General features: G+C 35.8%; 1 protein-coding gene across 4 annotated transcripts in view; it reads left to right on the top strand.

Moving 5' to 3' along the window:
- The window catches only part of LOC134535939 (neuronal acetylcholine receptor subunit alpha-7-like), a 213320-nt gene that overhangs the window by 149228 nt on the left and 37051 nt on the right, over positions 1-27041 (top strand). For all 4 annotated transcript variants that reach the window (XM_063375342.1, XM_063375345.1, XM_063375343.1 and 1 more), the window contains one exon: positions 26277-26431. In XM_063375342.1, coding sequence (XP_063231412.1) covers positions 26277-26431 — 155 coding nt within the window. The remainder of the gene's footprint in view (positions 1-26276; positions 26432-27041) is intronic.

The following is a 27041-nucleotide window of genomic DNA, read 5'->3' on the forward strand; positions in this document are numbered from 1 at the left end:
CCCGGCCCTCTGCTGCCTGCTCCTTCGCCTTCTCATCTCCCCTGGCTTCTTCATTTGCCCTTTTCTTCTTTCTCTTCCCGTCCGCTTTGTCTCCAGACGTAAGCGGAAGTCAAATGGCGCGGGGCCCGCCCACCGCGCCGTGCAGGCATGCAATATGTCAAGAGCGCCGGACCACTCCCGAAGACTTCCGGTCCCCCCCCCCCCCACCCCCCTTCGCAACCCCAACCAAGCTCTTAAATGTCTCTCCGCGACCCTTTCCGTATTAGCGTAGGCATTTCGCAATTAGCTTCCTTTCCCCCCCCCCCCACCCCTTTCCAAGTTTTTCAAGCCGGCCGCCCTGTTTTCCACTGGCCAATGAAACTCAAGCACTGCGTTTTATTTAGTTTGTTTCTACTGATTGTCAGGGAAAGCTGCTACGCTGTTAGAAATAACAAGCAAATTTTACTTACTTTTCAACGAAGAATGCAACTAAAAAAAAAATTTACCAAGGAAGTGTGATAACTTCAAACTGGTGCAATATTTTTTCATTATTTTTTTTTTAAGTGTAAACATCTTATAGCTGTGTAGCGGCGTAAACCCGTATTTAGGGTACAGACCAAACGTAGTTGTGTGCCAAATGAAACTACCCCGGGATATATTTGGTAAACTAAAATAGTCATAGTAAATAGTAATGTAAATTTTAAATATCTAAGAAAAATGACATTACAGTTATTATAATATATATTCTCCTTGCAATATGCAATGGACTCGATTTCGTCAATGAAAAAAAATACTTTTTTTTAATAAAATTATAGTAAAATGTTTTATAATAATCTTGAATCAGCTCAATAAAGTTAATGTTTGTTTTTAGTATTTATTCACAGCTTGATTTAAGCTTTAAAAAAATACAAACAGGTACTTAGTGTTATAATACGTGTTTTATAAAATGTTTCATGTTAATATTTTAGTAATTCCATAGAATTATAAATTCCAACGTGTGCGAAAAATTTATAGTACATACTGTTTAGTAATAAAATTCATTGTCAAAATCAGGTCCAATGACGGTGTTTAGGATTTTTTCAAGTCTTTTTCGCTTTTATCGGAGTATTTTATTACAATCAACGTTTATGATTTAGGAGGGCGCAGAAAGAAAGTGTGTGATTCGCTTATAGAAATTTAATATGTAGTTTAAAAGCGAATATTTTATTGATCAATACTTTTGTCACGTTCAGTATTATTTTAAAGAATCATACTTTAAATTTCGTGTCCGATTTTCGTATTATAAGTTTATTTACAAATTGAATAACATTAGGACACAGTTATTTGCTAGTTATCGAGGTTATATGTTTACACGTCACTGGCGAATACTGAAAAACTAGCCTACAATATTTTTCTCGGAAAACATACAAACATCCCCCCCCCCCCCCCCAATTATTTCCTTGGATGTAATTTTGTCCATCAACGAACTATAATGATATTTTCCATTTCTTATTTTTATATATAAATCTGAAGTAATTTGGCATAATTACGAAAGAAGTCTTGAAAAAGTTAGTAACATTTCATTTATATAAATGTTGTCTTCGTAGGAATTTCTTTGAATTTCCACTTGCAAGTTCCATGTTTTGTGGTAAACCAAAAAAAAAATATGTTAAAATTTTTGAATGTATTATAAATACTCAAATTGATACTTCTTGTGAAGTCATGTTCAAATAAACGTCAGTGTTTGTAAATTTACGACGGCATCCGCAAGTTTTCGAAGATCCCTGGATAATTTGTAACTAAGGTTCTTCATGAAATCTTTAGAGGATAATTTTTAACCAGCATTGGTACTATAACCTGCACTTTGCGAACTTTTGAAATGGCTCTCTTGAATTTATTGATGTTTTACTGAAATATTTTTTCGAGTTACCCGACGAAAGCATTTATGTAAATTAAATTAATGAGCACTTCATCATCAAAACATACAATAAAAATAATATGTGAAAACCATAATAAATTTTCGGCTTTAATTCTATAAGATTTTAAAATGTTTCAAAAAACATATAATTTTAAAAGTTTAAATGGCGTAACTACAAAAAAGCAAATCAGCCAAAATTGCTTTCAGGCATACATATATTATATAATAAAAGACAAAAAAACTTTTAATTAAATTATAAACTTCAAAGATATTAGCATATTTAAAAAAAGATAGAAACAACGATTTTCGAAAGAGCATAAGTACAAAAATTCAAAATTTTACTAGAAGATTCGCAGTGATAGAAACTTGTATTTCCAAAGAGGGAAAAATTTCACCGTTTTTCGTTTATTACTAAACCTTCTGAGTTATAAGCCTTTTTAGCCATGATAAGCATAGTTATTCGTAAGGCATCCTTTGAAAAATGATGAATATAAAAAACACTTTAATTTAATAATGCGTGTTCCTCTTATGTAGCTGTATTTACAATGTTACACTTCCATTTTCTCTATGAAGTAGGCTAATATTTTTGCTTCATAATACACTCTCGCGTTAGTCTCAGTGATGAGCTTAACTACATATAGAATTATAAAAATACACCAGTTTTACAAAAAAAAATTTCAGGAGTCATTTTTCGAGTATAAAACCATGCTTTACATTATTAAGAAAAATATATTTTAAATATTAGACCTCCTGTATCTTATTTAATTAATTTGCAATATTAACATATAAAATTTTGACCTATATAAAGCTCACTTATTAGTTGTTAGTTAAAAATAAATTAAAATTAAAGACACAAAACATGGATAAAAAATTAGATTGAAACCTAAAATTTAACTTCAATGTGTATGGAGATAAAACCTGAAAATAAAATAAATATTGAAACTTGTATGTGCATTTACTATCTTACAGTCACATGACTCAAAGAAAAATATTCTCATGGTGTTAGTGTATTTTTACCCTTGTGCCAATGTCAAATTACTTTTAAAAATGTAAAATTACAATTTCTATGGTTTGGGAAGTAGGTCATAGCTGTGGGTGTATTTTTACTATGTGATATAAATTATAAATTTACATATGTATGAATGTGTATATTCACCACAAATTTCAGGGATGTGCAATGTGTATCTACCTTAGATTGATTTTTTATCGCATTCATACTCATAATAATAATTTAGCCGAGTATCGAACACACGACTTTATTGTAGATAGTCTAGCGTCTCAACTGCACACGCAACCGTAAGGAATACCACTGTCGTAACTTTACTTGCAATATACGTGATTTTTTTTTTTTTTTTTTTTTTTTTGCAGTTCTTTGATAGGAGAAGATTTTGCACTTTTTACGTTGACGTATGTCTACTGACAAAGAAACCGGTCACTGATTCATTTGACACTTGTTGACACACTGCACTGTGTTGTGAGCGTTCACGAGGCTCGTTGACAGCCGCTCTGCCTCGTAGCTCCGGGGCAGAGTGTCCGACTCGCGGCTGGCAGGTCCGGAGTTCAAACCCCGGCCGCCCGCGGATTTTTTCACACGAACTTCGCGGGTTCGTTCGCTGGAAAAATCCGCAGGTCGCTTGAGTCGGACCGGGAGGAGCGGTAATGGGTGGAATCAAAAAATCCTCTGAAGACGGCTTCCGCAAGGGAGCGCGTTATTCTGCGCTACCTTGCGGAAGCCGTTGGCAAGGGGGTTTCTCCCCGGGGCGGATGGAGTTTTGCAAAAAAAAATATTAAATAATTAAATTATATTATAAAATTATTTATTTTAGTTTTTTTTTTTTTTACTTTTTGATAATAATGTTCATTTCAAAAAAGTTTGTTTGCAGAGATTATCTAACGTATGCGAAAACGTTATAGTGAATTTTAACAAGATGGGTATTGCACGTCAAGCGTAATATTAGCTAAATTATATTCATTCAGTAAAATTTTCATCTTGGATAAAATTATATATAATTACATCCTCAACTAAATGTTCTTTTATTTTTAATTTCAATGGTAAAATTACGCCATACTTTTGATTTTTAGTCACTGTTTGTAATTGGAATACTCAATGAGACAGACCTTCATGCCGTCCAATAACTGATAACCATATAAATAACCAGTTATTTCAATAATAACTGGTATTGTAAAATTACAATTTCGTTCATACCTAGCTGCTATCTGCGTTTCGTTTATTGGAGGGAAGTAAATTCTAGCGATGGGTGCAGAAAGTACTTGTGTTGCGCATGTAGAAATTTTATTTCAAAAGCGTATATGTTATTTATGACGCTAGGCGGCATTATTTAAAAGTATTCTACGTTAAATTTCCTGACCCAGTTTCGCATTATAGACTTTCTTACATACATTGTGTATAAAAATTTAATATTTTTACTTCTTATTATAAAATATATAATTTTTGTATCTGAAAGTGAATGTTAACAAGTATATATTAGTCAACGAGCTAGGTTATTTACGTATTTGCGTTCCATTTGGACAGTTGACGAGTAAAAATTCATATGGTGCCTAAAACATACAAAACTAAAATTAATGTTTGGCTTGCCGTGGTGAGGGTTGGATTCTAGCCACGTAAGGATCGTATAATTAATGGTTATAAAGTTTTCAAAAAATAGTAGTTCTGTACGTTACATAAATATTTCATCTTTGTGGTCAAAACAAAGTATACTTGTGATGTTTTTGAAGGGATAAACGTTTCCGGAGTTAATTTTTTTTTCTCGGCCTCAGGCGCGGGAGTTTTCGAAGTTTATATTTCTGTATGGTGAGGGGAAAAAATGGGTTAAATTCTTAAACCAGCTGTCACTCCTTGCAGTAAGGGTTCGTCGCATGAAACCAGATGATGCGCAATGTCCTTTACCAGTACATGAAAATCCAGGTTTTAGGGGGAATTCACGTGTAACTTAGAAACACACAATTTAGAACAGTCCTGATTTAGAAACATGTTACTTAGAAGTAAACACATTCAAATTATAACAGTCATAACTTAGAAACACTCAACGCCGAATTACTTGCACATTAACAGCTACGAAATTTTTTTGGACGTAGAACAAATGTTAATTTAATCACCAATGCAGTAATGACATACTTCCCAAACCATATAAAAATATTTTTGGCACATGATTAAAAATATAATAAGACAGACTTTAGGATAGTAAATATAAGGATATAAGTTTCAATATTTATTTTCAGGTTTTATCTCTATACGTTTGTTTAATTTAAATACTGGGTATCAAACTAATTTTTTTCATCCATATTTTGGGTCTTACAACTTAATAAGTGACTTTTATAAAGGTCAAATTTTATATGTTAATATCGCAAATTAATTAAATAAGATATATGTCTAATATTTCTCATGGATTTTTCTTTCAGAATATTGTAAGGCATGGTTTTATACTCGAAGAAATTTGTAACATTCATGTAATTTTATAATCCTATGTGTAGTTAAGCTCATCACAGACTCCTAACGCAAAAGATATGTATGTCTTTAAGACAAGTGTATCATGAACCACAAATATTAGCCTACTTCACAGAGATTTGTATAAAAAAAATGGAAGTGTAACATTGGAAATACATCTATATAATGGAACACGCCTTAGTTATTACATTTTTTTTAAATTCATCATTATTCGAAGGGTGCCTTCCGAATAACTATGCTTATCATGAAGAAAAAGGCTGATAACTCAGAAAGTTTAGCTATAAACGAAAAACGGTGAAATTTTTTTCCTCTTTGGATATACAAGTTTCTATCAGAGGGAATCTTTTAGTGAATTTGTACTTTTGACCTTTCGAAAATAGTTGTTTCTATTTTTTAATATGCTTATATCCTTGAAATTTATAACTTTATTAATTTTTTTTGTTTGTTATTTATATATATAATATGTGTGTGTATGCCTTAAAGCATTTTTGGCTGATTTGCTTTTTAATATATATTGGGTACGAATACTACTAAAACTTATTAGAAATGTACCTTTTTCGAGGGAAAAATTCCCGTTTTATTCCACAAAATTTCGGACTGTAAAAAATAAAATATATTTGGTGGACATGACGACATACTAGCTGGCAATATATCTACTTTGGCATTGGTGGTTGGAGGTCAGTCTGTTGGTAGCTTCCGTGGAGGAATAATCCGTAACAATTATTTTTTTACTTTAGCTGGGTTCGAACCGAAGACTCTACGTAAGTGCGTTTTTAAATAAAAATTTTACCAAATAACTATTATAAATTTTTTCCCTATTTCTGTTCGATAATACTTGCAAATTTTTAAAATGGCGGCCGTGATGTAATAATCCAAGAACTGAATATTATTTAATTAATTTTTTTTATTAATTCAATTTTTTTTCTCGTTTTTCTAGCACAAATTTTTCGAATTTTCAAGATGGCGGACGTAACGAAAAGTGCGTCGTTTATAGAATCGCAGATGGCGGGTTTGATTTAAGAAATTTTTATTAAATCTTTAAAAAATTGTAATTAATAATTTTTATACATACATTAAATGTTTACTCTCGCCGGGAATATGAGATAAATTTTACATAATGTGTCATTCATTCTGTTAGTAGAAATTTCTTCGTAATTATGTAATTAAATAAGGTGCTTGGATTAAATTGTGTATAATTATATCAGTTGTTTATAAAAGTCTTGGATTGTGACGTAACGGCGGCATCATGAATGAACCGGTTTTTAGGAAACAATTTCCACCAATTTTTTTTTCTCATTTCGAGGGAATAATTATTCATAATATCTCAATAAAATTTTGCCTTAAAAAATCCAAAATTGCTCAAAGAAGCTTAAAGTCCGCATCTAAAGCCTCCAATAAGCATAAGCAATAAGCATCTAGTGGGTAGCTTTGACCTTGACCTTGTACGTAAATTTGAAATTCTGTACTTTTTATCCAAAAAATATATAAATTGCTTACTTCAAATGTTAAGTTATTTAATCGATTTTGATCCTCGATTCTATTTCCGGCGAGATTAAACATGTAATTAATTAATAAAAATTTTAAAAAAATGTTAATTACATTTCAATTAGAAAAATCCTTGCTTACGTCAAACCACCATCTTGGATTCTAGAATTTTGCAATTTCGTTACGGCTACGGCTGCTATCTTCAAAATTCGGGAAAAAAATTAATTTTAATTAGAAAAAAAATTCCATCATTGTGACCTTGGTTCGAACATAAAAATGGCGACCGATCCCACCACTAATGCTAAGGTATATATATCGCCAGCAGGTACGTCATTACGTTCACCATCTTGTTTTCATTTGCTACAGTGCACTACTGCCATGTTAGTTTAATTTTTACCCGCTAGAGTTCAGTAATCATTTATTACTGTGATGCCTGCCAGATTGGAATTTCGTAATTATTTAGCTAGAAATTCGGGAAAAAATTCATATTCATAAAAAACACTTATTTATATACAGATTTATTCGATCGATTAATATTTTTGTTCGATACTTTCCGATACAAAAATTTAATTTTATGTAAAAAATATTAATTTCAATAAATATGGTGAAATGTCCTCTACTGCCAGTCTCCAGTACAACAATGATGACATATTGACTGTCATACATAAATTCTGTAATTATTCAGCTACAAATTCTGAAAAAAATTCCAAAATCATTAAAATAGTGATTGAATAAATCGATTCCCGTCCTTAGTTCGATTCACAGTCAGTGATAAACGTAACTAAAACTTAAAAGAAAATTAAATAATTTTTTTTCCATTATCTTTCGTGAAGTTAATAATCATTCACTCTATGAAAAAAAAAAAAACTCTGGTAAAGATACTTGTCCAACGAATTGAATATGTTGTCGCGCTGCCTAACATGGAAGTCTATTTTTTCACGACGCAAGAAATACATTCCAAACAGTTCATGTACAATGCTATACGTGAATTCCAAGTGTCTTCGGACCCCGAGACCAATGTCAGACCTTCTTCGTCGATGGCTAATATAACATATTTAAAGCAGTCAAGACAAAGTTTTCGCACTGTCAGACATAACGTGTCGATAAAATCAATTACAAGCAATTAGACCAACGGAACATGTTGTACGCTTACTAAAGGACCGAGAATTTCTGAAAGATATTTTATCAACACAAAGTGGTTTTGAACCAGTGAATATTAAGAGCTACTACAGATTTTACTACACACATTCAACAAAAGAAAACACACCCAGGAAACGCAATGCAATGGACACACAATGGAAACATAGTACATGCGTCTGACAGAAAGGAAACACATTTGGACGAAAAATTCAATGTAGTGTGATATGATCTCGTCTCGCCAATATACGGTAGACTCCAACAGCCCCGAGTGCTCCAATTTCTCTAAATGCTTCAAAGCTCCGATAATTGTTCCTACAGCTCCAATTGCTCCAATTCCCCCATAATGCATTGAGTCTCTAAAAGACTTTGGCTCCAACAGCTCAAAGTATTTCAATTGTCCCAAATGCTTTAACTGCTCCAATAGCTCCATTCAGCAACGAGAGTTATTTTATCTCGTACAAACAATTTGTTGCAAGTATTTCTGTTGTGCAACAACAGATGGCGCCATGTTTTGCGCAGTGGTAAATATTATTATTTTGTTTTTATGTGGGATGCCCTCTCTCGATCGCAAGAGAAAAAGGGCTTCGCTAGACATCAAGGAGAAGGAAGTTCGTCTTGCATAATAGTGTTTCTCAGCTGTTGTAAGGCATAGCCTAGTATTTGACTGAGTCATTCAACCTGATTAAAATTTCGTCAGTGCTGATTTAGCAATTCAAACGAAACTCTGAATTTAATTGCATGCCTCATTAAAAAAAATGTTTCGTGTAGAGACTGTATTCTCAGAAATAAACAGAAGGACTCGGAGATCAACAGCAGAAGTCTCACCAGGAATAATCAGGAGTGAGCCCACGTACCTATGTTTTACTAAATCAAGATCACAAATATATTAAAAATAATTTAATGAAAAAAGCAAATAATCGCAACTGTTAAAGTTCTTGAGGAAATTAAAATCACACAATTTAATTCGCGTGCAAAACGTCCGCTAGAATGCATTGAAATCAGAATCAGTTTCTAGCCTCGTGCAGGGCACAGTTTATTAAAACGGTTGCTTTTTCGTTTGGGTCTGGACACGTTCTGGAATATGGTTTGCGAGATAGATTAAAGTTGTATCCCAAAAAGGTAGTGCTTATTCTCGCTACGTTACTCGAATGTCTTGGAATATCTGACGCATTCAATTGCAATACCTACAAAAAAGACCTTTGTCTTCTTGATAATTGAAGATTAATTTAAAGATGACCTAAATAAATACTTATTTGTAGATATTTGTCTTGACAAATAAAATAAATTCATTATGATATAGTCTTACATTAGGTGTAAAATTACACCAACATCAGTGGAGACTAAAGCCACATACATTTTGTGTAATTTACACAATTATTTTTACAGTGTAGGACACAGGAGGCGAAGTGATTCTATTTTACGGAGTTTGGAAGAAGGTCCACGCGAATGATTTGGCCAACAATACATCACAACATTGCAAATGTGGACGGAAATAGGACTACACGTAATTAGACGTGACACTAAATATGCTAGCGGTTAACGTTTGACATTTCAAAACATGTTTTGCTGGCACCAACGTATTTAAAGAAAAACCGCAAAAAAAAAAAAAAAAAGAGAGAGAGAATGATACCAAAGTGAAAACCACAGCAACGTGCTTACGCCTGTGGGAATAATGATCGGTTTAAAAAAAAAAATTCTGCTGCAGCGGTTATTGAAGGCAGAGCACATCAGTATCGACCGGAAAGTGTTTGCTTGTTAAAGAGGATGTAATAAACATTACAACAGGTGCTTAAACCAATAAAAATATACCTATGTAAACTTTACTTGTGCTCAGAAAATCTGCTATGTGCAGGGGAAATTAATTATTAAACGCGTCCGCCTCCGGTATTAACTATTAGTTTCTAAATAAAATAAAAATAATTTTATACATTTCTCGTCCACGAAGTACAGGTTGATAAAAAATTCATCATACAAAGTTTTCTTAAAAACCGTAATAACTGCTATTCTGTTTCATGTTAAGGGACAGTGCCATTGTCGAAGATAATGTCGAAAATATCTCGTTAATATTTGGAAATAGTGATTTATGTGTTACGTATATAACTGTCAAAATACTGTTACGAGGCTGCTAGCGACGAGAGAGACGACCATTAGAGATATGACACTGTCGAGCATAGCTCCAGTGGGAAGAGTAAATAGAGGACTGATGAATTTGTGGACAGACATTTAAATTATTATAATTTAACCAATGATGTAAACATAAGATAATAAATAAACTGTAATTAATAAATTTGGGTTATCCTTTCCAGACCTGTATTGTAACAATACCCATACAGTAGGTGAATTTCGAATCGCTCTGTGTTTATTTCTCACTTACATTATAACGCATAGGTACAATTTATATCGAAAATGAATAAAATTGCTGTGTACTTCATTAACTTTTCGCCATGAGTGGGCTGAAAATGACAAGATAGTGTAACGATAACAAACCATACAAACAACAACCACGAAATCACTGTTCGCTTGCCATCCCTCCGCTTTCCTGGCAATTTTTGTGGTACGGATGATAGGAAAAGTAGGAAACGAATGGGAGTGTTTCAAGTTTAAAGTGCCTCGAAAAAGTCAAATCGATGGTTGTTCCAATCAAGTGGAAGAGAGATAGATGCGGCGCAAGCGTACAATGAGCGTAACGGGACAATGTGCGTTACGGGACACTTTTTCGTGCGTGCAGCTGGCGTTCATAGATTTATTAGACGTTGTCACGTCAAAATCTGCTGAAGACGGTATAGCGTTGTTCTGCGCTACCTTGCGGAAGCCGTTGGCAAGCGGATGGAGTTTTGCAAAAAATTTCAATTTTTTTTAAATAATTTACTTGTCACTTTTACACTTGTCGGATTTGTATTTTTGAAATGGTTGGAGTAATTATATGTAGCAACAACAGTTAGTAAAAAAATTATGAAAATGGCATGATAATAATACATATCTCCTGTGAGTTTTTAACGTGTCTGTCACTCTTTTTTTTACTTTTTTTAATAATAATAATTTTTAATAATATTTTACTTCAGTAAGGTTAAAGTTTTCATTTCAATAAGGTTAAAATTTTGTTGTAGGAAGTATTTACAGACTTATTGTACCAACATTTAGTTTTATAATATGTTTAACTTCTAACGTGTGCGAAAACTTTATTTTTAATAAGATGGGCAGTATTTTAATCTTAGGTTATAACGTCTGCACGTCAAATTTAACGTTATATGAGCTAAATTTCTTCTTAGATAAAAGTAGATATATATATAATTACGCCTTCGACGCAGCTACAACCTTTGCATTATTTGTTATTCATTGGGAGTTTTTTTTAATACTGCTATTTGGGGATTACCTACTGGCTAGGCAGGATAGCGATGATTCTGATTCCGATTATGTGAGTTTGTCGTGGTTTGGTGTCGCAATTTTTCTGGCGGGGCCGTCCAGTTATACGGTCATCGAATTCACGTATAAAAAAATCGAAATCAGTTTTGTTAAATTACTTTATTTATTTCGCACACAACATTCTTGTTCAGCGACTGTAGTACGAAATACAACATACCCAGAATGTTTTTTTTTTTTTTTTTTTTTTCGCGTGTGGTGAACTTGATGTGGATGTAACGAGAAGTTGGGTGGTGGTTTTCTCACGAGTTGATCCCGTCTTTTCAAACCTTCATATTCTCATCTGTCTCCTAATGACCCAGATGTCGACGATGGTGCGCAGTTCACTTGTTCATTCATGCGCGATTCTTGAGCGAGGATTCCTCCCGGGGCCCGCCGTTCACCGGGAAGACGGGGGAGTCTTGTCTGGGAACATGCATCGGCTGATGTCGACGGTCTTCAACCCCCCCCCCCCCCCCCCTCCACCTTCAGCGAGGCCACCAGTTGGCTGGCGCCGTGCCACGAGCATTGAAGGCGGAGTCTCCGCTTCCCTCGAGGGAAATGTATCTCGCCGCAGCTACCCTCATTCCCCTCCTTGCCCAGACTTCGTTCACGCACTCGACGTGCTACGCGGCGCCGAATTCTCACGGTAATCCCGAGCATTCACCACGGGGGAGAGGAGCAGGCAGGGGGGAGAGGAGCAGGCAGGGGGCAGAGGATACGGCGAGAGCTCCGCCGAGTGGAGATCTTCCAAAGAAAATATCAAACCAGAAAAAAAAATAAAGGGGGAGGGGGAAAATTATGCGGGGCGAGACTCTGGTAGAGACTCCTCGTGCGAGCGGTTTCCAATGCGTACTACGCGTCGTCAGAGAAAGAAAAAACATGTCTCGCAAATTCCTTGGCTTCCCTTACCCTCTTACCGAATCCCCCAGCTTGAAATTCACGTCATTTGTGTTCGTTCCGTCTCGTACAACTTCAATTCGAGCGTGCGCGCTATCTCTCTTCGACGACTCTTAATAAATTTTTTATGTGCGTTGCATGGCCGATAGGACGTCGAGAAGGATTTTTTTTTGTACGTTATGTTTCTTATTTACTTACTGCATTCCAATACAGACAGGATCATTCGGGGGGGGGGGGGATAGAGAGAGAGAGAGAATAGTTCGATATAAATATCCTATCCTTTCCCTTCCCGCAATCAAAAAAAAAAACTCAACCGGGCCTCTGACAAACTCGAAGAACGAACCCCGTGGTCGTGGAGATACTCCGCCAAGCCGACTTCCCTGCTCGAGACACAAGCTGACGTCTACAGTCGCTATCAAAACTCTCACGTAACAATCAAGCATCAAGTTAGTTCATGGGTACACTCCAGGGAAGCCTTCTTTTCACAGACGAGAGAGCCAAACGTCCGATCGTGCATCTTCGGGTTTTTTTGTTCGTTGTAAATAAATATGGCGGTGTTGATAAAAGGATACTAATGGTCAATTAGGTTAGGTTAGCTACATTATAAATACTTTAAAACATTGTGGACGGTTGATTTGGTTAGGATAACTACATTAAAGATACGGAAAAAAAAGCATGATCTTCGGGGAACTTCGGGTTTTGGCTCTCTCGTCCGTGAAAAGAAGGCTTCCTGTACACTCCACACCAAAAGTGTATTGTACACTGTTGCTCTAAAAAAAATATCATTAATCAGTTTCCATCAAGATTATTTATAAAATAATATATACAAATCTACTACATGTAAGTAAAATACACTACCACAAAAGTACACAATTTTCAACGCGTCTGCAATAGATTTTTTTATTGGTTGGTGAGATTTTCATGAAATAAATACTTTATTTTTGATTCACTAATATACCCCAGATTATGGAAGATTTTTTTTTACTCTTGCTGTGCCGTTAATTTGTAAATTCGACACGATATATTTTAAATTTTTATTATGATTTTAAATTTTTGTGTGGAAATTTTATTTGCTCTACTATAGTGTGATTTTACTTTGTTAGTCTGGTGTACTCCTATGAGTTAAACTTTGTCTCAGTGCTCTGAAGCCCCTTTCCCATCGGCGTATCGGATATTTTGCTGGCCTAATCCCTGACTGGCCGACAGCTTACCATTTCCCCCGCCTTCAGTCACGCCTCAAGCCTGTAATATCATTTCTCTTCGTGACCCTAACTGCATAGGCAAGCCTGTAGCTTGCAGGCGACCAGTTCGCAGAGACGAGCTGAGATTGGCTTTTTTCATCACGTATTAGTATTATGTTCGCCCCTCTGCAGCCACGACGGGACATAGATTCCCATCAGCGTTGCATTTTAACCTCACCCCCCCCCCCTTCTCAGTTCCAAGTAAGACCAATGACCGGTCGTAACCCCCTGGACACCAGTGACCGTTCTCAAGGTCTCCGCGCTAAAACGAGTGCGCCAAAACTGATAGCAAGCGCTACCTAGCGACCAAGTCGCGAACTTCTCCGCTTGCCTACCCTCTAGGGTGCCAGAGAGCAGCACCTGCTTTCCCTTGAGTTATATGGACGCCTTGGGCGAGTCGATTCTTTTTTATTTCAGACAGCCCCCAACAGGTAGCGCTAAAGTCGACGCAATGCTACCAGCTTCGAGACTTCAATCAGAGTTTTTTTTTTATGGCCCTCACTCGGGGAACTTCGGGACCTTTCGGTCCGGACTCCCAGTCCTCCCCTCCACTTTTGATTCAAGTTTTACTTTTAATTACGAGACGCGGTTTGCCGCGAGACAGATCAACTCGCGTCGCGTCTGCAGACAGACCTCCATCGAGTATCGGCGAATCGGCAAGACTTCATCCGACCGCTAACGACTATGTAGTCGCTTTGTATAAGGGATGCTATCCCTCAAGTCAATTCTAGTAGATTAGTCTGTCTGCATAGTTTAGTTATTTGCCTTAGAAATTTTTCTCTTTTAAATTTATTCATGAAGAAATCATCCGCGTCCTGCCGCGCAATTCGCGAGCTCCAGACCCGGGCTGACTCCACGACGGCAGCATGCTGGGCAACTCCCCTGTTTTGACAGGGTCGATGACAGGGAGAGATTGAGTGCTCCCATCTCGTGGCCCCTCCCCTTCCTGTTCCGTGGGTCACGTTAGAAGAAACGTTTCTACCACCCGACGTGATCGTTTTGAAGACCCCGGGTGGTAATGTAAATTCAACATTTCCCCCTTACCTAGCTACGAACTATCTTAAGCAGATGACCAACCCACCAGCGACCAGTGTTTTTCTCAAGAAAATGTAGAACAAATAGAACTAATTATCAATGTAATCATCGGATCCATCCAACTTTGGGTGTGAAACTTATAATCCAAATGTTTATATTTCAAACTAAGAATGTAAATTGTTTTAAGCGCGGGCCGGCCCATTTTCGTTAATCTTTGAAAATTGTTAAACCTTTTGTGTGTAAAATAATGGAAACAAGATAATTCATAAGGGCAAATAAAACAGGAAAACTATAGATCAGGTTAATCGTGTAGTTTTTATTTATTGATTTTAACGATCCACACCAACTTCCTCCTTGCTTGTTACAGGAAGTTCCTAAATTTTGTTTGTTCTCCACCTCGTGCCGCCTCTGGTAAATTTATTTATTTAACTTATTTTTGTATCCAGCAAGTTTCCAAGGCTCTTTTTAATTAATTCCAAATAATTCTATTTTGAGGCACGAGGGGTGTTACATTGCTAAAATACGTTTTAAATTTTTTTTTCTCCACACTAGGTACGTATTAATATATAGCATCCTGCAAAAAAATAATTGCATCGTGATGATCCAATTCAGTTTACAAATCTGATCCAAATAGCCACGAAGCAGGAACATTTTTTTCGAGGTTAAAAATTGAATTGCCGCAGAAAGGCAGAGGCGGCAGGCTAGAAACCTCAGAACACGATGTTTCCTACGCGCAAACTGTTGTCTCGCGGGGATAAATCCCTTTGTGAGCAAGCCAAGCGGGCAGACGCGCTACCCCCGGACGCTTTTCCGGACCATCGCGCGGAAAATTCACCCCCCCCCCCCCCCCTCAAAGCGGGGAAGCCACGCCTGCAGAAACCAGGGGCACCAACTTTCCGACGACGGCAGTTTTCTGCCGCGAGCCTTGCGCACGCGGTAATGGAGTTACCGACCGGAAATGACGTATTGACGGAGGGATTGGCGTGGCGGAAGGCGAGGTCGGGAAGAACTGGCGCAGAATAATGGAGGTGGCAACAGGTGAAGAGAAGCGTGGCTAGGAAAGGGAGAGAGATAGAGAGAGATTGCTTGCCGTGACAGTGTGACGAGCGTGCGGACATGTCAAGAAAAGAAGTGCTGCGGATGTCGGAATTCCGGGGTGACGTCACCCTCGCAAGAATAACTTCTTTTTTTTTTTCTGTCCCGCTAGTAGACTAACGGAATAGAATGTTTTGAATTCATCACCGAACTGTTTATTTACCAATCACAAATCTGACCTGATAGTGTACCAGTGTACGTACACCGTTCAGTACTTTAAGCTGCACTAGGCCTATATACATTACGAATTCGTTTTATATTTTCTCAAAATTGTCAATTTGTTCGCCTGTAGGTTCAAAGAGCCATGTTGACAACGCCGCAAGATAAAAACCAGTTGTGATGCAAAGCTGTTTATTTACCAAAATATATTTGATTTGGAAAATACGTGTGAAACTTTAACGAACGTCTGTTTATATGAAGTGAGAATACCCACTGGTGAATTATTACAAACTCATTTACAAATGAGTAGTTGCAAATAGGTTTTTGTGAAACGATAATCAAACAAATTCTCAATTGTGAAACTATGAGCAACGGAATGGTAGTTTACTCCAAATTTAAGGTTAAAATGAAAATCACTGCAAAACTTTGTATGGCTATGTTCTGATGAATGCTGCTTTGTGTACCAGTAGTGATATCAGAAAAGTTCTCCGGCAAGAAAAAAAAAATTCTACCAACGACCGTTTGTAAACGCAAACGCATTTCTGGTTGACAGCTCGGAACGAAATACATACGTACTACAACTTTCTGTACAGACAAATACAAGATGGTTGCTTCCGCGCAAGGAAATGACTTCATTGATGCCATTGCTTGCTAGTCTGCAGTGTGGATATGCGGAGAGACGGGGCAGAAGATGATAACTGTTCATCTACAAGACATGTAGTCTCTCAGCGCAAGTTCCTGTTCCCGCTCCGTGTGCAAACTATTTAACGTTTCACGTGTTCTGAAACTTCTATCCACAACAACAATATGCACTTATATTATAGTGATTTAAAATGGTAAGAAAACGTGCGAAGTAATTTTTGTTTTTGACATGACAACGTCTAATAAATCGATGAACGCCGGCTGCACGAACGAAAAAGTGTCCCACTACGGATGAGTTCTGTTTGCTCATTGTACGCATGCGTGGAATCTCTCTTCATGCTCATTGTACGCATGCGTGGCATCTCTCTTCCACTCGATTGGAACAACCATCGATTTGACTTTTCAATCATATTTTCGTCGTTTGAATTATTAATATTATGTAATTTAACGATTGTCCACTGATTTTCAGCACAATCGGTACGGTTATTTAAAAGTAATGTTGAAAATTCAAATACGTTTTGAACCAACAATGGTATTTTACAGTTACACATAATAATTCAAATTACACCCGGGATCTGTTGGATCTTTTGCACAATGTTTTAAAAAATATTGTAACACATTATAAATAAGTTTGGTGTATTTTGGATGCATATTTGTTATAAAATCGTGTTAATATTATACCCCTCCCGTGAACAAAGTTTATATATATATATATATATATATATATATATATATAACATTTGAAACTACATTACCTTAGTATGGCCTTGAATTGAACTATTAAACTAAATGTTGTCGGTACGAAACCCGGCAGCTACGAATTGTTTTTTTTGTACTTGTAAAAATAAATATGGCGCACGCAATATTTCAAAAGTAATAAATATATTTGAATTAATGAATGCAAATAAAAGTAAATTTATTAATTGAATTGCACATTTCATTTCACTCCTTTGTATCCATACAAAATAGTGATAATTCAATTTTATTCATAAAAGTATGCAGAGGTATATTTTATCATGCAAACGATTGAAAAATTAAAATAAAATTCTTCCTCAAAGAATATAATATTTTTAATGCCTAAATGGTTTCGTTGCAAAAACCTATTACGGCTCAGTCTCAGGCCGAATATGATATTTCCTTTTCTTCTGTATCAATCATTTCATCAAGGTTTTGTTATGACGATGTCACGTTAAACTATCATCCGTAAACCGACTTTACAGACAACCAATTTTTAAGATCAATTTTTGTCCGTCATTATCGTCACATGTTGGTATTAAAATAGCTGGCGGATATTCTGTGAAACATAAGAGATTCTTTTAATCGTTTAAGTTATCGCTATATATTTTTATTTTATTTTAAGATGTATACACAACACGTCTATAGTCTAGCATGTTGCATGCCACTAGTAAAACTGTACTTGAAAGTTTTTATTAGAAACAATCTACAACGTGAACAAATTTAACAACTTTGAAATTTTTAATAAATGCGCTCATCACAACTTCATGCAAAGATAATTTTTTTTTCATAACAACGTCTGAAGTGTAAGAGATGAGAATTTTTCATGAATTTACAGCCTCATCTCCAACAATATAAAAGAAAGAGAGAGAAGTAGGGGTAGATAAATCCGTCTTTGTGAGAACTCTTCAGCAACTCATACTTTGAGTATGAGCAAATTCTCCGAATAATTGGAGTAAAGGGCGCGTATGAAAGAAAAAAAAATATGAGTTAATGCACCGTTTTATTTGTGTTTAGATATTGTTTGTACTCTATCCTTAAAGCAAGAAAAATTACACAGGTTTTTTTTAATAGTATACAGAGCCTGTTTAGTTGCTCTAGAACAATAAATTTGGCTTTAAAGCATACTCTCACATTGCAACCGACGACTGAGTTATTTTTTTTTTTTTTTTAATCTTTACCTAGTTAAATATAACATGTTTTACTCTGTATTACCCTTTCTTTTCTCAAGTAAGTAAATGCACTCACCTTAAGAAAATAATGACTTGGCATTCATTTTCCTGATTTGTGTATTAGGTTACATCATTCCGTGAGTTTTGTAACAGCTCTATTTGACGGTAGCATGTTTGGATAAAGATTTTTCGATTTTCTCATGTAAAAGATTCGAAATCAAATGAGTGTAAGGGGATATTATTTTCGAGGATTTAAGTAGTTTTAAACTGTGTGGGCGTACCAGCGTTGTGAAGTTTTCGTCCGCGCGCCTGGTCTTGCAGTTCGTGTGTTCTAGTGGACATTACAGCGCTGAGAGGCGTCGTTCCGCGAGACACTGGTATGTTCTTTGGCATTCTGTGCCTTAAAGACTGTCACTTTACAGTATTAAAAATCCCTTTCGGCACAGCCTATAGGTGTATTTGTCTGGGACATTTTAAGAACTTAACGTACAAAAAATATTTATGTTCTCCAATATTACAAATTTGCTCATTTCCCATGCCGCGAAAGTATTACAGATATTTTTAACTCAATGTTTCCACCGAATAACTTAGAATAAATTTGACATTATATGCCAACTAGGGTAATTATTAAATTTTTTTTGACCGTCAAACACTTTTTTTCATCCCTTCCACGAATAATATTGTCATATCAAATTTTTTTTTCCCCAAGGTTTAAGATAAGATTAAAATAAAATAAATTCGAAAAACATTTTATACAAAGAAAGTTTTGATTTTTTAAAATTTCAACACATGTTTTTGCGGTATTAATTCGTTTCATCGAAATTGTTTTGGATTTAGGATTTATACAACAAATTAATACGGATTTGATAGTATAGCTATTAAAAAATGTAATTAATTTTTTTTCTTTCAAACGTTATTTCTACTTCTTGCTGTAGTGGTTGGTTAGTTAAAAATATATTTTAACAATAACTTTTTTTCATATTTAGAAAGTTAAAAAAAAAAAAAATGGAATCGATAGTGTACATGGTATGGAAATTTTTCAACCCCTTGGAATAATGATTTGTATTATCAAAAATTGTTACAGACAAATGTTTCAATTAAAAATTATAAGATTTACAAACCATTTGAACGGATTTGATAGTGTCCTTACTACACGAGTTATAAGTTTTTTGTCATTCAACCCCTGATAATTCCCCCCCCCCCCCCCCCCCCCCATTTTTTAACAGCAATTGTTAATGATTTACAAACACTTGGAACGTATTCGATGGTGTGCCTACAAACATAATTATGAATTTTTTAGTCCTCCAACCCTTGTATTTTTTCCACCCTTTGCAGTTATGGTTTGTTGGTTGGTCGTATTAATAAGGTTTTTTTGGTTTTACTTCTAAGAGAAAGGAATGTGATATTCATCATATAATGGGAGTTATGGCGATTTTTCTAATTTTCAAAAATCCTTCCCCATTTCTACCCACTTTTCCCATTACGAAGTCGGCTGATATTCTGAATTTACCGGTTTTTCACTCCCTTAGATAAGGAATTTCATAATTATATGTTGCCTTTATTGTGAATCCAAGAAATGAGGCTATACTTAGCCTACTTAAATTTTTTCATTATTAAGGGCGTGATTGAGCTACAAATATCCAAGCATCCATATAAAAGAAGATTGCGTTAAAAAAAAAAAAACATGTTTTAGGACTTATATTATTATTAGTGTAGAAAAAAATTGTTCCAGTGTATTGGCAGCAGGTGGGTTTTGAACCGTGAGCTATCATACCTTTGGCTCCTGGAACCAACGTTTTGTCCACTGCTCCACCGAAACTCAATGCCTTGAGGATAATTATGTTGTGTAATCCCGCTTCAGTTTTTTTTTTTTTTTTTACCTAATGTGTATCATTGTCACGTCGTAACATTGTGCTCATACGTTACTTAGAAAAACTGTGAGAAATGATGACACATCATATTGTATCTTTCAATGGAAACAATGTTTCGGTTTTTACACGATGTTTTTCTATGAACATAATGAGTCGTTAGAATTGTTTTATGTTTTATGTCTTAGCCACAAAAAAATCTATTCCAGAATTTATAGAACTTTTTTCGAAATATAATTTTTGTTTTATTGCATGTACCTATGTAACCGTGTTTTGTTTTCTTTCGTTATTATAACTACTTTATCTTTTGTTCTACCTAAAGCTTGTTATATAATGTCAAGGAACGATGGCATGCAATGCTCCGTGTGGCCAATAGAAGCAGAGTATTTTCCTGCGTTGGTAGCCATATTTGTTTGCGTTTGAAATTTGTTACCATTTTTTTTAAGTACACGAATATACAGTGTTCTATCATTATATTGTGATTTAATTTTATTTTATATGTAAATCTCTACCGTGTTTTACTCTTGGATCGCAACTAATTAATTAATTTAATTTTTCTTGAACGTGAAGGTCCATTGGTTCCGTGCGTTATGGAAGCAACAAGCGGATAGTGAAACGTAAAATCTTGTGGGTCTTGATTCATTTCGGTTTTTGCGTCATTTTAAAACGGGCCAAATCGGTTGTCTTCGTGCCCTCATTGTGCGTTATTTATCAATATAAATATATATTAGTATAAAACCGTTACATTCTGTTTTGTTTGCTTGTTCAAGCATCCCTCATAAACTAAGGGACCGATTTCGATGAAACCCTTTTCTGTTTAAAAGCTTCTGATTAAACTTAAAAACTGGTGTATATTTTATCTCGATACAATGACGGCATCCGGAGATATAACTTTAAAAGTAGTATGTAGATGTGGAACTGAAGTCGGCCATCTTGGATGATCTTGACCTTTAAATTTTCCAATTGTTATGAAAATATCTCAAAGCATCGAAAAAACAAAAATGTACCGTTTTAGTCCTCAAAAATGTCAACGGCTTTAAATTCCCCGAGGTCATGACGTCGACCATTGTCATATTTAATTATGTCGTAACGTTGCAATGATCTTTACGGTCGCCATTTTAAAATCCGTATTTTTATACTAAAAATCGGGGGGAATTTTAAATCTAATAAAAAATTCATATAATGAAATTATTATAAAATGTTTAAACCATTTTTAAATTATGATTTCATGCCAGCCATACTGAAAATATGTAATTATTTTCCAAAAATTTTAATTTAAAAAAAAAATGTAATTAATAAAAACGCTCTTGGAAACGTCTGGGACATTTTAAGAACTTAATGTACGAAATATATTTATGTTCTTCAGTATTACGTAATGATCGATTAAATATTTGCTCATTTCCCATGCCGCGGAAGTATTACGAATATTTTTAACTCAGTGTATCCACCATTGAATAACTTAGAATTAATTTCATATTAATGCCAAGTAAGGTAATTATTAAATTTTTGTGACTTTCAAACACTATTTTTTTTCCCCTTGCACTAATAACGTAGTCGTATATAAATTTTCTTGCGCCAAGGCTTAAGATAATAGGATTAAAATAAATTCAAAAAACATATTATACAAGGAATGTTATGATTTTGTTTTTATTTTAACCCATGTTTTTAAGGTAAGAATTCTTTTCATCGGAATTTTTTCAGCCAAAGTTTTAGATGAAGTTGAGGATTTATACAATAAATTCTATCGGATTTTATATAATAGCGATTAAAAAATAAACATTTTTTTTTCTTTCAAACCTTGTTGTTTCCACCCCTTGCAGTAAAGTTTGGTTAGGTAAATATATATATTAACAATAGTTTTAGTCAATATTTAGAAAGTTAAACAAAAAAAATCTTAGGGAAATTGTTCAACCCCTTGCTATAATGATTTTTATTATAAAACAATTTTACAGACAAATTTTTAGCTAAAAATTTTAAGATTGACAAACGATTTGATAGTTTGCTTACTAAGGGAGTTATGAAATTTTTGTCATTCAACCTCTGTTTATTCTACCCCTTGCAGTCATTGCAGGTGTATAAACAATTATAACGAATCTGATAGTGTCCATGGTACGAAAATTATGATTTTATATTTTCAATCCCTGCAGCTCATCTTATCAAAAATCTTATATAAAAATTATATGATTTGCAAAATTTTAGAGAATACGAACAGAATTATGATTTTTTCGTCCTCCTACCGTTGTTTTTTCCACCCCTTGCAATTATGGTTGGTCGTATCAAAAAATTTTGGTATTACACCTAACAGTTAAAATACGTTCAAAGCCATGTGATAATAATGATATTATTGGAGTACATATAGCAATTTTTTTTTTCCTTTTTCAAAACGCCTTCCCCATTTCCACCCTCCTTTAGTCGGATATTGCCCATTAACGAACTCGACTGATATTCCGAAGTTGTCATTCAGCCACTACCTTAGATGTTTAATTTCATAATTATATGTATCCTTTATGTTAATCCAAGAAATTAGCTAGCTGTGTTAGAATTTTTTACCTAAATATTAGAAATGGCGTTATTGAGAGACGAATATTCACTTGATGGAGGTTAAAAACAATATTTTTGATTTTTGGACTTGGTTTTAGTAGTGGAAAAAAAAAAAAAAACTTGCCTCCTATTGGCAACAGTTGGGTTTGAACTGCGAGCTTTCGAATCATGGGCTTCTGGAGTTGACGTCCTGTCCACTGCTCCACCGAAGTTCAATGCCATTTGGATAATAAGGTTGATACACAAATGTGTAATCCCGCTTCAAATTTTTTTTTAACCTAATGTGTATCACTGTCACGTCGTAACATATATGTCATTACGCGTTGCTTAAAAAAACTGTGAGAAATTGTGACTCATTTTGTAGTAGGTTTCAATGGTAACAATGTTTCGCTTCTTACAGGACGTTTGTAGAACGTCAAACAAAGATATAAATATCACTTCGAATTGTTTTATATCTTAGTCCTAAAAATCAACTATTCCAAAATTTATGGAACCTTTTTTGAAATAGCAAGTATACAAGTATTGTTTTCTTTCGTTCGTATTTTAACTTAATTTTATCTTTTGTTTCCGAGTCTACCTAAAGCCTGTTATACAATGACACGGAGCGAACTATCTACAATGGCAAGAATGCGTGCGGATTAGCTCGGCCATGCTCAGTTTTTCCGTTTGCGTCAATCCGTGCGACCAATAGAATCAGAGTATTTAGCTGCGGTGGTAGCCATATATGTTTTGCGTTTAAAATGTGACAAATATTTTTTTTAATACAAGAATACACTGTGTTTTATCTCGGATCTCAACAATTAAATAATTTAATATTTCTTGACCGTGAAGATCCATTGGTTTCCGTGTGTTGACATTTTTGAGGACTAAAACGGGAGTTATTCCCTCGAAATAGGGAAATGTTTATTTTTCCGATTTTGGCAAATTTTGATGGTCAAGGTCATCCAAGATGGCCGCCGTAACGTCAGAATCCAAGATGATGGACATCGGCTCCGGCTCCACACCCAGGATCCATGCGCCGGACATACATTTACATACCTACTACTAATAAAACCACTTTTTTCATGCTAACGGATTGCTTGAATTTCGACTGGCTATAATTGGATCATACAATTTTTATATCCAAACCCTAAGAGAGTGAAGGAGGCGTAAATTCGATTGTATAAGATAAGTCTTTGACACACAGTGAGTGTGGGTCATTCCTCTAGGTCCGCCACATGGTCATGTAAGGTCTTGAAAATTCCTATCATTCTCATTTGCGAGACCCGCCCGCTTTGCGAAACTCGCTGCGCGGTGGTTAGGGAACTAACGGCACTAATGTTAGTTTTGAATTTCCTCCATAGATGGCGTTGACTTGGATTCGAAACGCTCTGTCGTTTGATGCGTCCGTCACGTCTTGCCAAGGGGTTACCTGCCGTCCCACAAACTGGAGCTGAAGGTTTGGGTCCCGGTTTTGCTGATGCGTAACCTTGATGCACCGATGAAATGGTGCCAGACTGCCAGACTGCGCATCACAGATCTGGGGAGATATATTACATTCTCACCGGAATAGCCCAATGATAAAACGTGTAAAATTATTTCTTAAACGGTTGTCTTATGATTTAGGTATAGCTATTATTATAACGAATCTGATAGTGTCCATGGTACGATAATCCCTTTTTGGGATCGAACCCAGGTCTCCAAAGTCCATGACTTACAACATATATTTTTAATTTTTTAAATAAACTTTTAAGAAATATTTAATTTAATAATTTTGTTGAGTTTTAACGTAAAAGTTGGGGGTGTCAAATTACACTCTAGATGTCACATTTTTTTAAGGTTACTGTCATTCAAGACGGCGGACCGGCTCTACGGCTGCAAAACCTTGAACTATGGACTCGGACCGACTTAAATATACTACTCGCCTCCAGACGTCCCGCTACGACGCAGTTCGTCCGGGACGTGTTTCTGTTCAAACACGGCAGCGCCGAGACGCAAACAGCGTACCTTCGCCTTCGTTGGGAAGGAGTTCTCGAGAGGGCGCAAACATATCCCCTCCGCGGCGTACACTCCAGTCCGGCGTGTGTTTGCGTAACGTTTCTGGCGGGGTGATTCGCCCCCCCCCCCCCCCCCTCGTGTCGCGGGGTCCCTTCAGTCCGCAGGCCATGATCCCGGAGCCGTGACGTCAGCGGAGGTCTCCTGGACCAGGAGGCTGTTCTGGTGCAAGATTGCCTCCTCCGTCCGTGGCGCAGTGTGCCCACGTGTGTTGGCGCAGCTGAGATACATAGTGCCTTTTGTACGTGTTCAGTTCTGCAGTACAGGGTGAGCACAAAATAAGTATACAAATTAAAAAAAAATCATAAAATCGAAACGGTACAACATACGGGCTTCAAACCTTATATGAACTATGAAGTATATAAGGTTCGAAGCCTGTATGTTGTACCGTTTAGATGTTATGATTTTTTTTGATTTTGTATACTTCTTTTGTGCTCACACTGTATATTCAAAATCTTGGAACCATGGTCGGCGTGTGGGCTGTCTTCTTAAATGTGAGCTGTGAGTCAGATAATATATCGCTAATACTCCGTCAGAAATCAAGGGCGGTAAAGCTATGGAAATATTAAGTACATCATAATAAAAGGGGTCTCACTGGAAATTTTCACTATCAAGAAAATCCTCCAATGAACTATTTGCGAACTGAGTCTAGGGAGGTTTGAATAAGTTCACATCGAGTTACAACCTGTTATTACTACAATTACTTACGCACTCAAGTCGCAACAAGACTGAAAAACTGTAGAAAAACATTTTCTTAGCGGGGTTTCTTTTTTCAAGATTTTTTTTTATTAGTAATTGAATTTTTGTTTTTCACTGTGCTATAATTTAGTGAGAAAAAATCTAATACGTCTGTATTTTTTAAAAGTTTTCGGAACACACTTTACTTCAACAATGGGAAGGCAGAAACGCAAGAAGTTGAGAGTTGGACGACGCTTGCGGTTTTTTTTTTTTGACGTGAAACGTCTAATAAATCGATGAACGCCGGCTGCACGTACGAAAAAGTGTCCCGTTACGCTTATTATACGCTTGCGCCGCATCTACCTCTCTTCCACTCGATTGGAACAACCATCGATTTGACTTTTTCGAGGCACATTAAACTTGAAACACTCCCATTCGTTTCCTACTTTTCCTATCATCGTCCTTTCCTTAACAGAATAACACAGATTGGAAGAAGTTAAATAGAAAACATGTATAAAAAGTTATAGTTAAAATAATCTCTTCGTGAAAATAATAAACATGTTTTAATTAATGAGTGCAATTAAATTGTATATTTCATTTCACTCCTTCTTTGTATCCATACAAAATAGTGATAATTCAACAAAAATGATTCGTTTCAATTTTATTCATAATAGTATGCAATCATTTCATCAATGTTTTGTTATGACGTTGTCACGTTAAACTATCGTCCGTAAATCGACTTTACAGACAACCAATTTTTTGTGTGAAAAAGAACCTCGAAATGTTTGTTTTTGCCCCGGCGCGGCGCAGGACGAGAAGAACCAGATCCTGACGACCAACTGCTGGCTGACGCAGATCTGGACCGACCACCACCTCAAGTGGAACGTCTCCGACTTCGCGGGAATCCGGGTGATCCGGGTGCCCTACAACCGCGTCTGGCGGCCCGACATCATCCTCTACAACAAGTGCGTTTTATTTTTTCCTAACCTAACTAATAACTAAGTGTATTTGGGAGGGGTCTGGGTAGGGAAGACTCTAAAGGTGGGTTTACGATTGAAAATTAAGAATTAAGACTTAGTCGTGTACTTACCACATGACTCTATGTAAACTAGTGGAATGGTTTATGATTGTCGTGTGTGAACCATAAGATGACTTAAGACTTAACAGAAATGGTTATATTTTTATATTTTTCGTTAGCACTTAAGGGAAGCGACCGATCACAACAAACCGGAACCTTTCAACCGGAAGTTTATTTCTTATTATTGGACCGAGCGAGGCAGTATTTTGGGTTAGAATTCGTATATTTGTCATTTGTAATCATCATCCATTTCGAAAAATATATATATCCCATTTGTCGATAACCTATTTCAAACCTGCTTCTCCGTTTCGAACAATGGCCGACCATGTGTTTTGTGCTGTGATTGGTTAGAATTAACGACTTCTATGTCAACCATAAACTGGAAAATGTAGTTTTGACTTAATCGTGTGCTCGATGTTAAGTTATAATTCTTAAGGAAATCAATCGTAAACCCAGCTTTAGTGCGTCTCAGGCCGAAGCATGCAGGTTATGAACCA

The sequence above is a fragment of the Bacillus rossius genome, chromosome 10, assembly GCF_032445375.1.
Source record: "Bacillus rossius redtenbacheri isolate Brsri chromosome 10, Brsri_v3, whole genome shotgun sequence".
Classification (NCBI taxonomy): domain Eukaryota; kingdom Metazoa; phylum Arthropoda; class Insecta; order Phasmatodea; family Bacillidae; genus Bacillus; species Bacillus rossius.